General features: G+C 42.8%; 2 protein-coding genes across 3 annotated transcripts; both read left to right on the plus strand.

Moving 5' to 3' along the window:
- Positions 1-3848: 3848 nt before the first annotated feature.
- LOC127754790 (monosaccharide-sensing protein 2-like) lies at positions 3849-10505 on the plus strand. Of its 2 annotated transcripts, XM_052280373.1 has the most exons (8): positions 3849-4049; positions 4594-4697; positions 5479-5583; positions 6715-6836; positions 6993-7559; positions 8335-9032; positions 9170-9357; positions 9753-10505. In XM_052280373.1, the coding sequence occupies exons 4-8, from the start codon at positions 6755-6757 to the stop codon at positions 10180-10182; spliced, it is 1965 nt and encodes a 654-aa protein (XP_052136333.1). In that variant the 5' UTR covers positions 3849-4049; positions 4594-4697; positions 5479-5583; positions 6715-6754; the 3' UTR covers positions 10183-10505. The 2 variants fall into 2 exon arrangements, with proteins under 2 accessions (XP_052136333.1, XP_052136332.1); XM_052280372.1 differs by lacking the exon at positions 4594-4697.
- A 104-nt stretch (positions 10506-10609) lies between these two features.
- On the plus strand, positions 10610-14126 carry LOC127754789 (pollen receptor-like kinase 3). The gene is made up of 2 exons (XM_052280371.1): positions 10610-12473; positions 13091-14126. Exons 1-2 carry the CDS (start codon positions 11054-11056, stop codon positions 13756-13758), a joined length of 2088 nt encoding a protein of 695 aa, XP_052136331.1. The 5' UTR covers positions 10610-11053; the 3' UTR covers positions 13759-14126.
- Positions 14127-14797: the final 671 nt, after the last annotated feature.

Consider the following 14797-nt stretch of genomic DNA (forward strand, 5'->3'; position numbering starts at 1 on the left):
CAACATTGTCTAACCGCCATCGCAAAAAAACAAGTTTATTATAGAGGAAAAAACAACATAGAAATTTTTCGGATGGTAATTAATTATCTACTTTCTTTTTTTTCTTTCAAATTTCAAAAACTATTTGTCTTCTGTTTTGTCATGTATGAATTACAATGATGTGTTTGATGTATATTTTATAGAACCCTAGTTTTTTTTGTAGCATTTAGTTTCCTTCTATGAATATAATGTTTTACACAATCCTTTTGTTTTGGAAATACAACTAAAAGTGACATGTTGATTATATAATTCCATATTGATTATATATATAGTTAGGCAAATTGTTGTAGTGTGCATCCCACATATAAGCCTAGTTGCCAGTTAAGAGCTCAACAATGCTCTAGAGCAGTTGTTTTCTCTTCTTTTTCTTTTTATAAAAAAATGGTTGTTTGGATGTTACGCAGGAAAAAAAAGAGTTATGGACATATGAAGAGAAAATCATAAGATAAAAGCTCATGTTTGTTTTCCTCTAAAATACTGAAGGAATGGTTCATTCAATAGGATTTTCAAAGGTATCTTTAGGGACAATTCTTTTGTTTTAAATGGCCTTGTAGGAATTTTATCATTAGAATTCAAATCCTCCAAAAGTCCTAAAAGAACCCTTGATGGAGTCAACATCTTGTTATATGGAGTATATCTCCTAATTATAGATTTGGCGAAACAACGTGCATGCACCACATGCACCGATGTACGTTGGGTTTTGTGTAAGTAAACAAAGGGTGTGTTTAGTAACGTCAAAATTAAAAGTCTGTTTGAAATTGAAACGATGTGACGAAAAAGTTGGAAGTTTGTGTGTAGGAAAGTTCTGATGTGATGGAAAAATTGGAAGTTTGAAGAAAAAGTTAGGAACTAAACTAGGCCAAATACGTATTCCTTTAGGTAGTATTTGGTTGCTGTGATGTGATGAAGCCACTTTAGGGGTGTTTGGTTGAGGGGTGAGTGGGATGGGCTAGTCCTAGCAGAGGAATATTCTTGTCAGATCTAAGACCAATCCATGCGGGAAAAACGGCCGGACGAACTCGTCCCACCTGGGACGAGTGCATGACGTCAGCTCGTCCGCGACGGCCGCCACCTCGTCCGCGCCCGTCGCCGGTCGTCCACGACCGATCGCCGCCTCCACGACCGGCCGCCGTGTCGTCCACGACCGCCGCCGCCTCCGGGACCGGCCGCTGCCTCGTTCGCAACCGCCTTCGCGACTGGCCGCCGCATCATCTGCGACTGCCTCTGCCTCCAGGACCGGCTGCAGCCGCCTCGTCCGCGACCGCCTCCGCCTCCACACCCGGCCGCCGCCGCTTGTCCGCGACTGTCACCGCTCGTCCACGGCCCGCCTCCGCCTCTCTTCTGCTTGCGCCGACGAGCTCCTCCGCCCCCACGCTCGCCACTCATTGTGAGCTAGCTGCTGGGAGCCAGACGGCTCTAACGGTCCGTGAAAGCTGTCCATCCCATCCCACCTCAATCCCTTCTACCAAATAAAAAAACTATAACCATCCATATCACAAACCAAACAGACAATTGGAACCATTCATCCCAAAAAATTAGGGTAGGTCTAATCCATCCCACTTGGTCCCAAAACCAAACACACGCTTAAAGTTTTCCACTCTCTGTTCAATATATCTACATAACTCTGGTGTCAAATTTCTAAATTACTTGATTCTTTCAACTCAAGAATTTATATTGAACTCAGCTTTCACGATGACGAAAAAATTTCACCGAAAAAAGTACTCGTGTCACCAAACGCCTTATGTTCCTAACTACCAACTACTACTACTACAAAACTTTGAACCGCTAAAGAACATGCTGGAAACAAGGGATCAACCATGAAACCTGAACCTGAACTCCTGGTAGTACACGTTTCTTCTCTTCTCTGCTGACCCCGAAAGCTGAAACTTTCGTCTTCTTGTGTGACTCACTCAATCGCCGATGTATCAGCCAGCTAGTATACTTCACAGTAGTAGTGCATCATCTGCCTCTTTTCCTGCACAGCATCTTGTAGATGTGACAATGGATCATCAGATCACCTTACAGGTGTAATGGCGCCGTCGTGTGGATGTTGATTTACTTGGCACTTGGCAGCAGGATCGACTTCGATTGATTCCAATAATAAGTACTACTTATTCATTTAAAACATGAATTTTATTGCTCGAAATTTATCCAAATTAAACTGGAGTAAGTTGATTTTTAGTCTCTTACTTACCCTTTGGTTTCTAAATCGATAAGTTTTATCTCCTTGGTATTTTGCTAGGAATCAATTTATTTTAAAACTGAGAGAGTACAGCACTATCTACTAGCACAATAAATATCGCGTAGTTAGTATAAGGGTTTCCTGGTCATCATCGTTGGAATTAGAATGACATATTTGTAACAATACAATGGCTGTGTTTATCTATAAGTATATTTATAATTACAGTAGAACCGTTAAATAGATCTTTGTCATATTGAGTAGAGGAATATGAAAACTATATATTACCAATCTTAAAGCAAATCTAACGACAAATGTTAGAAATGTACATGTAACATGGATGGTTTTCCTTTTTAGCCTACGATACAATACTTCAACTATAATATTTCACTTGTATAATGCCAAAATGAAAATGTTTCTATAAGATAAACTCAATTATGTAAAAGGGCATGTAGCCTAGTGGTTGCAATGATCTGAGTAGCACCCTAAGGTCTTGAGTTTAAATCTCTATACGAGCGAATTCTAGATTAGCTTATTTGAGGGCTAAATTCCCTGATTAATAGGCAAAGTTCCTAATTTTAAAATGATGCACATATCCGGTTGAATGTATATAAACTCAATTATATCGTTATTCATACCACCCACCTTATTTGAGGGCTAAATTCCCTGATTAATAGGCAAAGTTCCTAATTTTAAAGTGATGCACATATCCGGTTGGATGTATATGAACTCAATTATATCATTATTCATACCACCCACCTTATTTGAGGGCTAAATTCCCTGATTAATAGGCAAAGTTCCTAATTTTAATTTTAAAATGATGCACATATCCGGTTGGATGTAGATAAACTCAATTATGTCATTATTCATACCACCCACCAAATCCACATGCTTAAACACACACATTAATGCCCAAGATATAAAATATGTCATTATTCATACCACCAAATTATCCACATGCTTAAACACACACATTAATGCCCAAGATATAAAATGATCGCCCTGCACCCTGCATGCGTACAAGATATATACTCACCCCGTACTCGTAAAGAAATCGTTTTAACAGCAATACGGTCTCCAAAACACAACTTTAACTTCTTGTTTCTATAAAAATATTTATGGAAAATTGATATATGTATACTTTTATAAAAGTATTTTTCAAGACAAATCTATTCATATAATCTTTATATTTTCAAACTCAACACAACTTAAGAGTTATTCATGATTTATATTCCCAAGATTTGACTTAAACATTGTCCTAAACGATTTCCTTTACGAGTATGGAGAGAGTACAAAATATAAAATCAGAAATGCTGTAATCCCTGCCATCTCACCATGATTATATCAGTACTCCCTCCGTCCCAAATATAAGACATATACCTTTTTTTTTACACGATCTTTAATAATAAACTTTAACAATTAATGTATTCCATGTTTTACTCTCAACGAATATGAAATTAGCATCACATAGTTTTCGTTGGAGAAAGGACGCCCTATAATTTGCGACCAAGGGAGTATATATCAACCGTCGACCCACCATCGGACGGCCCACGTTGCATCTCATCAGATCTGATTTCTCTCTCTCGCTCTCTCTCTCGCTCGTCTACGTCTACTCCTTCCACTAATCACCAATCATCAGCAATTCAGCAGCTTCCATCTCCTCCCCAAAGCCATCGTCTTCGTCTCCACCCTCCCCGGGCCATCCCCCTCCCTCCCGCCATCCCGCGCGCGCGCGAGCTCGCCTCGTCTCGCTCTCACCCATCCCCACGGCTCGGTACAGGCGCGCCAAGCTTCCGGCGAGGCGCCGGGGCGGCTCGGATAATCCCCTCAGGTGAGAAGCTCCGTTTGCCACGAAACCGATTTCATTTTCCCCTTTGTATGTATGGGGTTGGTTGGGATTGGGGGTGGTTGGCTTGGTGGATTAGCGGCGGATTGTTTGAGGGTTTGTGAGGGGAGGGAGTGGTAAGAGTCTGATGGAGAGGGATGGTTTGTGGGTGAATCTTAGGCGGCGTTCAATGTGGGTTCCGGGGGTTTTTCTTAGCTTTGCTTACTTGTGCGTGATGCTCTCCGTGGAAATTTTTGGGATTAGCAAGCAGTCAATAGGAGGAGAGAGTGTGTTTACTCTTTAGTGATCATGTGTGTACGGTTTCTGGTCAACTAGCTTTCGTTTTTCTTCCTTCAGGGGGGAGGGGGGGGGGGGGGGGAAGGATGCAGAAGGTGGAGAGGCAGGTTGCGTTAGATTTGGGAACAGTAACCTTCTTTTGGAGTAAGTTGTTACCCACTACCTAGATTGTAGACTTTAATGATTTCTATATGTTGAGCTGTGTGTTTTACACTATATTTGGATTTGTTTTTGTTTTTTTTTTCATTGAAAGAGGAGGAGAAATTACAGAAGCATTCTCGGATACATGAACCGACAGGTCGTCTCATGGCCGCAATTAACTGATTAGGAAAACATGTGACAACCGGAAAATTCCTCGTATGACTTCGATTGAGTTCCTTGACCGCTGATTGAATTGCTGATTATAAGTTTTGTCTCCTTTTGTTTTCTGGTGGGATATTTGACGTGTCGTTTATGGGTGATAACTGGGAAATGAGACTATTTCTGAACTCTTGATTGGTATATAGATTAGGTATATATACAGTGATCCGAGCTGGTTCAGAGCATTTGCTAAAGGTAATATTGATGGGTCATTTCAAATGTAATTAAGAGTACAGCTTATAAAATGGATTTGGTTGGTGCCGAACTGCTCAAGATAATTAATCAAACATTTTTCCGATCCAATTGATGTAGGGAAGTCATGCCACTTGGACACTTGGTAGGTAGGAAGGTGTTTCATGACAAATAGACAGAAGTTGTCTGGTTCCAAATAGGAAAATATCTCTACTATTCTTGTCTTTTATCAATAAACAGTAATATGCTGTACTTTGGTATTAAATTTCTGCAATGATTTGTGCGATGCTTGTAGCGTTGGTTCACATCTTTCTGATTCTAATTGTCATCCTAGGAAATAAGCTTTTCCTTTCTTCTTTATAAACAAAAGTATTTGCAGAAAACACAAAAGCCAAGCGCATTATGGATCATGGATCGACTTTGTGCCTGTGTGCTTGTGGTTACATAGAGTCTTGGAGCTAAAAAAAATGACCAACTAATCATGTGAAAATCATTTTTAGGAAATAATAGTTTCAAGAAAGAACTTAATGTGAATCTACTACCTCTAGAAAACTGAAAAGTATCCACTTTCACTTATTTTTTACAGTTGAACCAGCAAGTGACAGACCTAATGGACATGGAAGGTGTGAAGTTCCTGTTTTTGTTGGCCTGCAACTGCTGGGGCTTTGAGCAATTGGAGTGATAATGTTGGGTATGACTCTTTTCTTGAACCTCTTCAATTAGTTATATGGTTATGATTTGTTCAGTACTGACTGTATTTTACTGAACAAATCTAAAACTAGAAAGTTTGTAAGTATTTTCTTTATATCACGCCATATTCCGATTGTAATACTTTTATTATATATGATCTCTTTTGTTCTGCCTGTAGTGGTGGGATCACATGCTTTAATTATTTATGGGTAGTATTGTTGAATTGTAAAATGAATGTTAATACTTAATGGGTAGCATTCTTGATGCAGATGTAAATTTTACTGGTATTTTTAAAATTTTGTGTGCCATTATTATCACAAAGAGTTTTCTTAACTTATTCGCATGACAATCAGAATGATCCAGGCTACCAGGGATAAATACGTGAGTGGTAACCGGCTAGTAACATAGCTACGAGTACTGATATGCTATGTTGTTTCTTGTACAGTTACCCATTCGTATATGTTATTTGGAGTTAGAAGTTCAGGGAACCTCAAAGAAGATTGAGAGAAGATTTTACATTTGCATTGTTGAATAGTGATTTTGACTTTTGAGCGTAGTCAAACTGGGTAGTAATTAGCAAACAAAATTATTTGATGACTATGTCCATACAGTAGTAAAACTTGTTACCGCTAGTAACTGGCCGTGAAATGTTGACTGCCAGGGTACTGTATTTTTTCCTCAATTGATTTTGAATAGTTGGATTGGACCACTTTGTCATGCATGAAGGTTACTGTTCATTCATTATTGTTACAAGTTGTGCCAGCAAACTAATGTTTGGTGGCTTGCTCCTTTCAATTGCCCCACCAGCTTTCCATGTTTTGACAGGTGCAACATTTTTTAGATTATGACCTGGATGTAATTTACCTCTTAGTAAATGAAATATTAAATTGCACAAGAATATCTGAAACAGAATAGCAGATAATGCATTAGTCACATATGATTTCTATAGTGAACAAGAGGTTCATATGTTGCAATATATCTGTAATTGTAACCCATTGAATTAAGACCCCAAACATCAAACTGTGCATCTAAAATGATTGTTTCAGGAAGCAGACCTTGTTGGTTACCCTAAAATATTTTATATGATTTTATTTTTAAGTAAATATTTCTCACATGTATTCATATATTTCAGGTCCTCAAATTATTTGGAAAGGGCTATAGTACTTGATGAAATGATGAAGTCAACGGTATTTTCTGCGGTTGCTGTTTCTATTGGTTATACATTACTTGGATGGGATTTTACAACCGTTTTGGGTAATCCTTCTGCTGGTATCTCAGTTAGATATTTTTAGTTTCGTAGATTATTAGTACCATGTTGTACGTCAAAAGAAGATAAACAAGTCTCTTCATTCTTAAGAGATATGGCAAAGGTAAACAGTTGTACTAAATTCGCTTTTGATTATCTGACAGAGGCTAATATCCACATGAAGAAGGAATTTGGTTTGAACAATGGACCTTCTATTGATGGAATAATTTTAGCAGTTTCAGTTTTCGGGTCTATCGCAATCACAGTATTCTCTGGATCGCTATTAGATTGGCTTGGCAGACGTGCTGCACTGATTTACTCTTCTCTGCTATTGATTTCCGGTGGCCTTCTAATGGTGTGGTCTCCTAACATATACATTCTACTTCTAGCTAGGCTTATTGTTGGATCAGGAAGTGGTCTGGTTTTCACCTGTGTTCCGATTTATATATCTGAAACATCTCCTCCAAATATGAGGGGATCACTGGGAACTATGCCACAGTTCATGTTCTTTGTAGGAATAGTCTTCTCCTATTGCCTGATATTCTGGATGACACTGATACCTTCACCTAACTGGAGAATTATGATCGGCGCAATCTTTGCTCCTTCCTTGGTCTACTTTGCTTTATTGGTGTTCTACTTGCCAGAGTCACCTAGATGGCTTGTAAGCGATGGAAAAATTAGTGAGGCCCGAATTTCCTTACAGTGGCTTAGAGGGAAAGATGATGTATCAGGTAAGAATGCTGCTATTAGCTTCAAAAACTGTTTCAGTGGATGATGTATCATTGGTAGATCTGAGTAACTATATGTACTTACTCATTTTTACTTGAGTATCTAGTTATAAGTTATAACTGACATTTGACACCATGACAATAACTGATTGATAGGTCTGTGATTTGGGAATCATTGGGTTTAGTTGTTGACAGACACTGAACATGCATTATAGTGACCAGTCAAATTATAGTCTTGAACATGCGAGGCTGTTTCTTTGCCGTGTATCCAGCTGTCCCAAGACAAGTAGGAGATTTCATTAGTTGGGACGTTTCATTATTTTCTTCTTACCTTCAAAATCTCTGTTATAATGTCTTATATAATGAAAATCTTCCAGATTGAAAAGTACCAAGTATATAACTAATTAGTAATTAGTCATGCTGGTTGACAGGGATTTCTTTGGGATTTAATTCTAATTTCAAACTTAAACTTGAGAGCTAAGACAAGAAAGGGAAGTAAATTCTATGCTGTTTCAGGTACTAAAGCATTTCTGGCTCAAAAAACTGACCCTAAAGAAGTTTGTGACTTGTGACAATTATGGACATGACATAAGAGATAAAACAAGTGGGAGATAAAAAATATATGATCACGATATGTCATGCAACCAAATGCTGTTACGAAGGATAAAAATAATCAAGTTGATAGGCAAGACTAAAGTTGTGAGAATCTAACCAGTGTTTGTTGTTTATGTATAAGTTTTTCACTGTAAATGTGTCTTGACATTAGATAGATCTGCAGGAGAAATAGCTCTTATTGCGGATGGTATGAACATGATAACGGAAACAGCTGTTGGAGGACATGCTGTTGGTGCTGTTCGAAGTCAAAGTTTTTTTGGAACTAGCACAAACCAGATGTCGCGCCATAGTACTTTCTATTGGCACCTGTCAGATCCATTAGTTGATCTTCTTGGAAGCATCCATGAGAGTATGTCGGAATTAGGAGCTGGACGAAACAGCTACTTCCCTGTCTTCAACAGTTTTAATATTGTGGAACAAGAACGGACGAGTGAGCAGAGGGGGAATGATAGTCTTCAACAATCTAGGGAGGCATATTCTGCTGAAGAAGGCAATAATGGAGATAATTTGCAAGCTTCTCTACTTTCCCAAGTAGCAAGTGCTGAAACAAACGATATAAATACATCATTCACCTCTGAAGGGAGCTCTTCATATTTGAGAAGACATGGTACATCAACATCAGGGCTTGCGCAAGATTTAATATCTTCTTTGCATGATCATGACATTGAAGAAGATGACGAAGAAATCCATATAGCAGCATTATCTAGCCAGCCTGCACTTGGTTCAGGACTACATCCATTTCGACAACAAATTGTCCGATTGTCTGAAACAGCTGACATAAAGCCTAAATGGAGGGTACTTCTTCAGCCAGGAGTCAGGCATGCCTTGTGTTATGGTATGCTGATTCAAGCTCTTCAGCAGGTACAGTTCTTTCTCACCAATATTTTGTTTTCTGTAGATTTAAGTGGACAACTTGGTTAAAAAATTCTTCATCAATGAAAGCTATCAAGCACGCTAGTTATATTCTTTTATAATTTACCTTTTGTTGAAAATTGCAGTCTGCAGGAATCAGTGGCCTTCTCCGATACACTCCTCAAATTCTTGAACAGGTCGGAGTAATTAGTTTGTTTTCAGACATTGGACTTGATTCCCATTCAGCATCGATCCTCATAAGTGTTCTTAATGCTTCGCTGATGCTCCCCTGTATAACTGTTGCAATGATACTGATGGATGTCTGTGGAAGAAGGTTTACTCTTGAAACTAATTGAATATTTCAAATTCTATTTTTTTTACAATTGAAGTGTTCATTATATTTCCTAGCGTAGCCACTTCATGTTACAGTACCATCGTTGAAGTCCATTGATTATCACAAATTTTCATAGTAGCAATCGACGTACTGATTACTGAATATTTTCTTAAATTTTGTTAGTGGTAATCCCTGTGCATGTTCTTAACAGTAGCCAAACATTAGGGAGTAATTATTTTTCTTCTGACCATCTTGCAAAATTCCTGTCAAAATTGTCCTTTGACATTTCTTTGCATTGCCCTATCTAACGACAATATCAACATGCTGTAAATTCATTACAATGTCCATCCGAAATATCCCAGATTAAGGACTTTGTACAATGTACATTTATGCAGGGTTCTTCTCCTGGTCAGTATCCCCTTCCTAACATTATCAGTCGGTGCCATATCTTTGTCCAACATTGTGAAGATGGGATCTTTGCCACATGAAATCCTCTTCCAGCTCTCATTAACCATTTGCTTCTGCTCATATGTCATCGGTCTGGGGCCAATACCCAATATTCTCTGCTCCGAGATGTTCCCAACAAGGGCCCGTGCAACATGTGCAAGTTTTTGCTCACTTGCCTTCTGGTTTGGCAGACTACTTTCAATTTACTGCTTCCCGGTGATGCTAAGTACCATTGGGCTCAGTGGGGCATGTGCGATTTATGCATTCGTGTGCTGCTTGGTTCTCGTGTTCGTCTACTTAAGAGTTCCAGAGACGAAGGGTCTTCCCTTGGAGCTCATAGCTGAGATTTTCAAGTTCTCAAGACAAGAATGTCTATAGCAGATATGTGCAGTATGTTCAGTATTCAAGGTGACCCAGGCTGAGTGTTGAATGATTGCTTGCTAGTCCGTGTACATATGACAAATGTAGGTTTGAATGTTGCAAATTTTGTCCTAGTTAGGAGATTGGCCATAGTGTTTGTACTTTGTAGTTGTTCATTGTCTTTCTGTGCTTTGGAGATACATAAAAAAGGAAAATCATACATGGCTTCTTTTGCAGTACAAAAAAAATTATGATGCTGTATACGGACAAAGATTACCTGTAGTTAAGTAATACTCTTCAATGTAACATGGTGATTCAGCACTCCTGGTGAAGTTGTGACATTTCTGACTCTATTTTCAGTCTCAAGCAGTGTGACACATCTCATATTCAGAACCCCTGCTTTTGATCGCCCTCATGGTTTGCACTCCAGAAACAAGGAGCAGGAAGCTGTTTCCGTTTACTAATTTTAATCTTTGCCTAATTTGCTACCCTGACTATTTTTAGTGTGTATTTACAGGGCAGCTGCCACATCACCTCCCTCATTTTTTTCCCCAGTGAGAGAGAAACAGCCAGGAAGCAAATCCTGTTAATCCAGCCTAATCCATTGCATATTTTGCATTTGCACCATTTGCACGTCTGTTGTGAAGAATCTGTCATTGCATTACCTGTTGCTGCATTGCATTGCGTTGCATCATCTCCATTGATCACCTTGTTGTCTCAGCTTCATTATCCTATTTTTAGCTTCCAAATCTGCCTGCCTAACCACTGGAGCAGAAGAAGCCATTGACAAAAGGCACAAGGAGGCAAAGCCCCCAAAGAAAGGCAGGAAAACATTAGAGAAGCTGGAAGAAAGGTAGAGGAAAGGCTCTGACCTTCCACCAATTTGGTCATGGTCACCCTCCTCCTCGCCTTCCGCCTCTCCACTCTCTTCCTCCTCCTCCTCCTGGCCGCCGGCGCCATCGCCGTCGATCCCGATGGCGCCGCCGCGCCCGATACCGCCGCCGCGCCCGATACCGAGGCGGCGGCGCTCCTCCGGCTCAAGGCGTCGCTGATCGACCCGACGAACGCGCTAGAGGCGTGGTCGCCGTCGTCGCCGTCGCCGCCGTGCGATGAAACACACCGGTGGCCAAGGGTGCAGTGCTACAATGGCGTCCTCATCGGCCTCCGCCTCGCCCGCCTCAACCTCTCCGGCGACTTCGACTTCGCGGCGCTGTCGCGGCTACCCGGGTTGCACTCCATCAACCTCATCCGCAACAACTTCTCCGGCCCGCTGCCGGCGAGCCTCGCCGCCGTGCGCAGCCTCCGCGCGCTGTACCTGTCCCGGAACGCGTTCTCCGGCCCGGTCCCCGGCGACGTGTTCGCCGCCATGAGCTGGCTCAAGAAGCTCTACCTCGACAGGAACGACTTCTCCGGCGAGCTCCCGGCCGGCGCCATCGCCGGCGCGCCGCGCCTCCAGGAGCTCCACCTCGACCACAACCGGATCGAGGGGCGCGTCCCGTCCAAGCTCCCGGCGACGCTCCGGCTGTTCAACGTGTCGCACAACCGCCTCACCGGCGTGCTCCCGGAGGCCGTCGCCGCGCGGTTCAACGAGTCGGCGTTCGCCGGGAACCCCGGGCTGTGCGGCGCGCCGGGGAGCGGCGCCGGCGCGTGCGCCGCTGCGGCGCCGAGCCCCGCGCACTCCGCGATGCCGCCGATGTCGGCCGCCGACTACTTCGCCGTCCAGGAGGAGACCAGCGTGTTCGTGGTCATGGGCATCATCATGCTCGTTGTCCTCCTCGTCGCCGGCGCCATGGTGCTCATGCTCCGGCAGGACGAGGGGACCAGCACCGCGTCGTCGGGGTACGAGCACCCCGCCATCGGCGCGCCCTCCGGCAATCTGTCCGTTCCTCACGCCGCCGGCGCCGCCGCGTCGGCGCAGTTGGTGACCATGGAGCAGGGCGGCTCCGGCGCCGGCGGCGGCGGCGGCGTCGGCGGCGCACGGAAACAGGTGGCGGAGTTCGTCCTGATGAGCAACGCCGCCGGCGAGTTCGGGCTGCCGGAGCTGATGAAGGCGAGCGCCGAGGTGCTCGGGAACGGCACGCTGGGGTCGGCGTACAAGGCCGCCATGCGCAACGGCGTGACGGTGGCGGTGAAGCGGATGCGCGACATGAACCGCGTCGGCCGCGCCGAGTTCGAGGAGCACATCCGGATGCTCGGCGAGCTCCGCCACCCCAACGTCCTCTCCCCCGTCGGCTACCATTACCGCAAGGAAGAAAAGCTCATCGTCTCCGAGTTCATGCCACGTGGCAGCCTCCTCTACGTCCTCCACGGTAATAATAGAATGGGATTAATAATCACCAATTCACCCCCCACTAATCACAGCAATTACTACTCCCTCCATTTCAGGTTATAAGTCGTTTTAACTTTGATTAAAATCAAACTACTCTATCTAAATTTGACTAGGTTTATAAAAAACAATACTTCCTTTATTTGATGTTATAAAACATTTTGATTTGATTAAAGTGAAACTACTTTAAGTTTAAGTTTTCAACCCAAGACAAATTTATTATATAAATATATTCAATTATTGATTTGATGAAACTAGTTTAGTGTTATAAATATTATTATATTTATCTATAAACTTAGTCAAATTTGAAACAGTTTAACTTTAACCAAAGTCAAAACGTCTTATAACCTGAAACGGAGAGATGACTAATATTTTTAATTGATGATAAATTTATTATGAAAATATATTCAACTATAGATTTAATTGAACTAATTTGATGTTGTAAATATTATTATATTTATTTATAAAAATTAGTTAAATTTAAAGTAGTTTGATCTTACCAAATTCAAAACGATTTATAATCTAAAAATGCAGGGTGTAGTTCTCAATCAACTAATCTCGATTATAGTTTGCTAATTACGATGTGTTTGTTTGGTTCAGGTGACCAGAGCCCGGACAGGGTGGTGCTGGATTGGCCGGCGAGGATGAGGATCGCCGTCGGCGTGGTGCGCGGCTTGTCGTACCTCCACGAGAAGCTGGGCATCCCGGCGATGAGGCTGGTGAGCATGACCGGCGCCGACTTCGACGCGCCACCGCCGCCGCCGCCGCACGGCAACCTCAAGTCCGGCAACATCCTGCTCGACGCCCACCTGGAGCCCCGGATCGTGGACTACGGCTTCTTCCCGCTCGTCAACACGTCGCAGGCGCCGCACGCCATGTTCGCGTTCCGGTCGCCCGAGGCCGCCTCCGCCGCCGGCGCCGGCGCCGGCGCCGGCGCCCAGCGCGCCGCCCTGTCGGCGAGGTCCGACGTGTACTGCCTCGGCATCGTGCTCCTCGAGCTCGTCACGGGGAAGTTCCCGTCGCAGTACCTCCTCACGGCACGCGGCGGCACCGACGTCGTGCAGTGGGCGGCGTCGGCGGTGGCCGGCGGCACCGAGCAGGAGGTCGTCGACCCCGTCGTCGCCGCCGGCGCCGGCCCCGCCGCCGTGCGGCTGCTGCGGGTCGGGGTGCGGTGCACCATCCCGGAGCCGGAGAGCCGGCCGAGCATGGCGGACGTCGCGAGGATGGTCGAGCAGGTCGCCGGCGGCGGCGGCGGCGGCGCGTCGTGACCGCGCGGACGAACGGACGAACACGGTGCAATGGTGGAGCGGAGCGATGATCCGTGGCGCACGGTCGCCGATGCATGTGGAGCTCAAACGTGGACGAATCCTGGCCGTCGATGCTGAGGAGGGATGACGTGGACGAATCCTGGTCGTTGCATGCATGTGAAGGGTGGGTGGAAGTGATGGGGAATGTGGTTGGGCTGCGTGTAAATTCAAGGGTCTGAATTTGTAAAAATGAATATGTGACAGAGAGAGATAAAAGAAAATGGAGGAAAAAAACAAAGGAAAGACCTGAGGACAAACATGTAATTCCATAATGTCATAGGAACTTTTGAGTAAAGGTTTCTTCTAGCCGGAGGAAGGGAATTTAGCGACCTTTTGTGTGAAATTTCAAAAGGAGAAAAAAATATCTATCCCTACTGTATAAATATTGGACGTGACTATACAGTTAGTGGTAGCCAGCTACCACTCTATCTATGAGAGGCTATTCATCTATACTTCAAATACAATTTTCTCATAAAGACTCATAAAGTACTCATCCGATCTACAATCCAATTACACCTATATTTTGATGAAAAATAATAAATTACTTTTATAATATACCTTCGTTTTGTTCTAAGTTACTTCTATAATATATGTAAATTACTTTTAGGCTTTACTGAATTTACTTTTATATGTTTAAGAAGTAACTTAGTGAAATCTAAAAGTAATTTGGACATATCATAAAAGTAATTTATGATTTTTCATCAAAATATAATCATGTGAGATCTTGTTGTAAAGATTTAATTGTTATGAATACAACGGTGTAATCGGATTGTAATCGGATGAGTAATTTAAAAGAAAATTTTATTTGAAGCGTAAATGATATGAATATTTTTTATACTTACTTAATGGACTAGTACTATACATAGTAAAGTAAGATTCTTCAAGTTAACACATATCTAGATAATGCCGATGGGGTCACTTGTTATGACTAAATCGAGAGTGCTCTCTATTTAGATTTTGCGATAATATTCATAGAGTTTGTTTCCTTGGTAGATAACAC

The sequence above is a fragment of the Oryza glaberrima genome, chromosome 11, assembly GCF_000147395.1.
Source record: "Oryza glaberrima chromosome 11, OglaRS2, whole genome shotgun sequence".
NCBI classification, from domain to species: domain Eukaryota; kingdom Viridiplantae; phylum Streptophyta; class Magnoliopsida; order Poales; family Poaceae; genus Oryza; species Oryza glaberrima.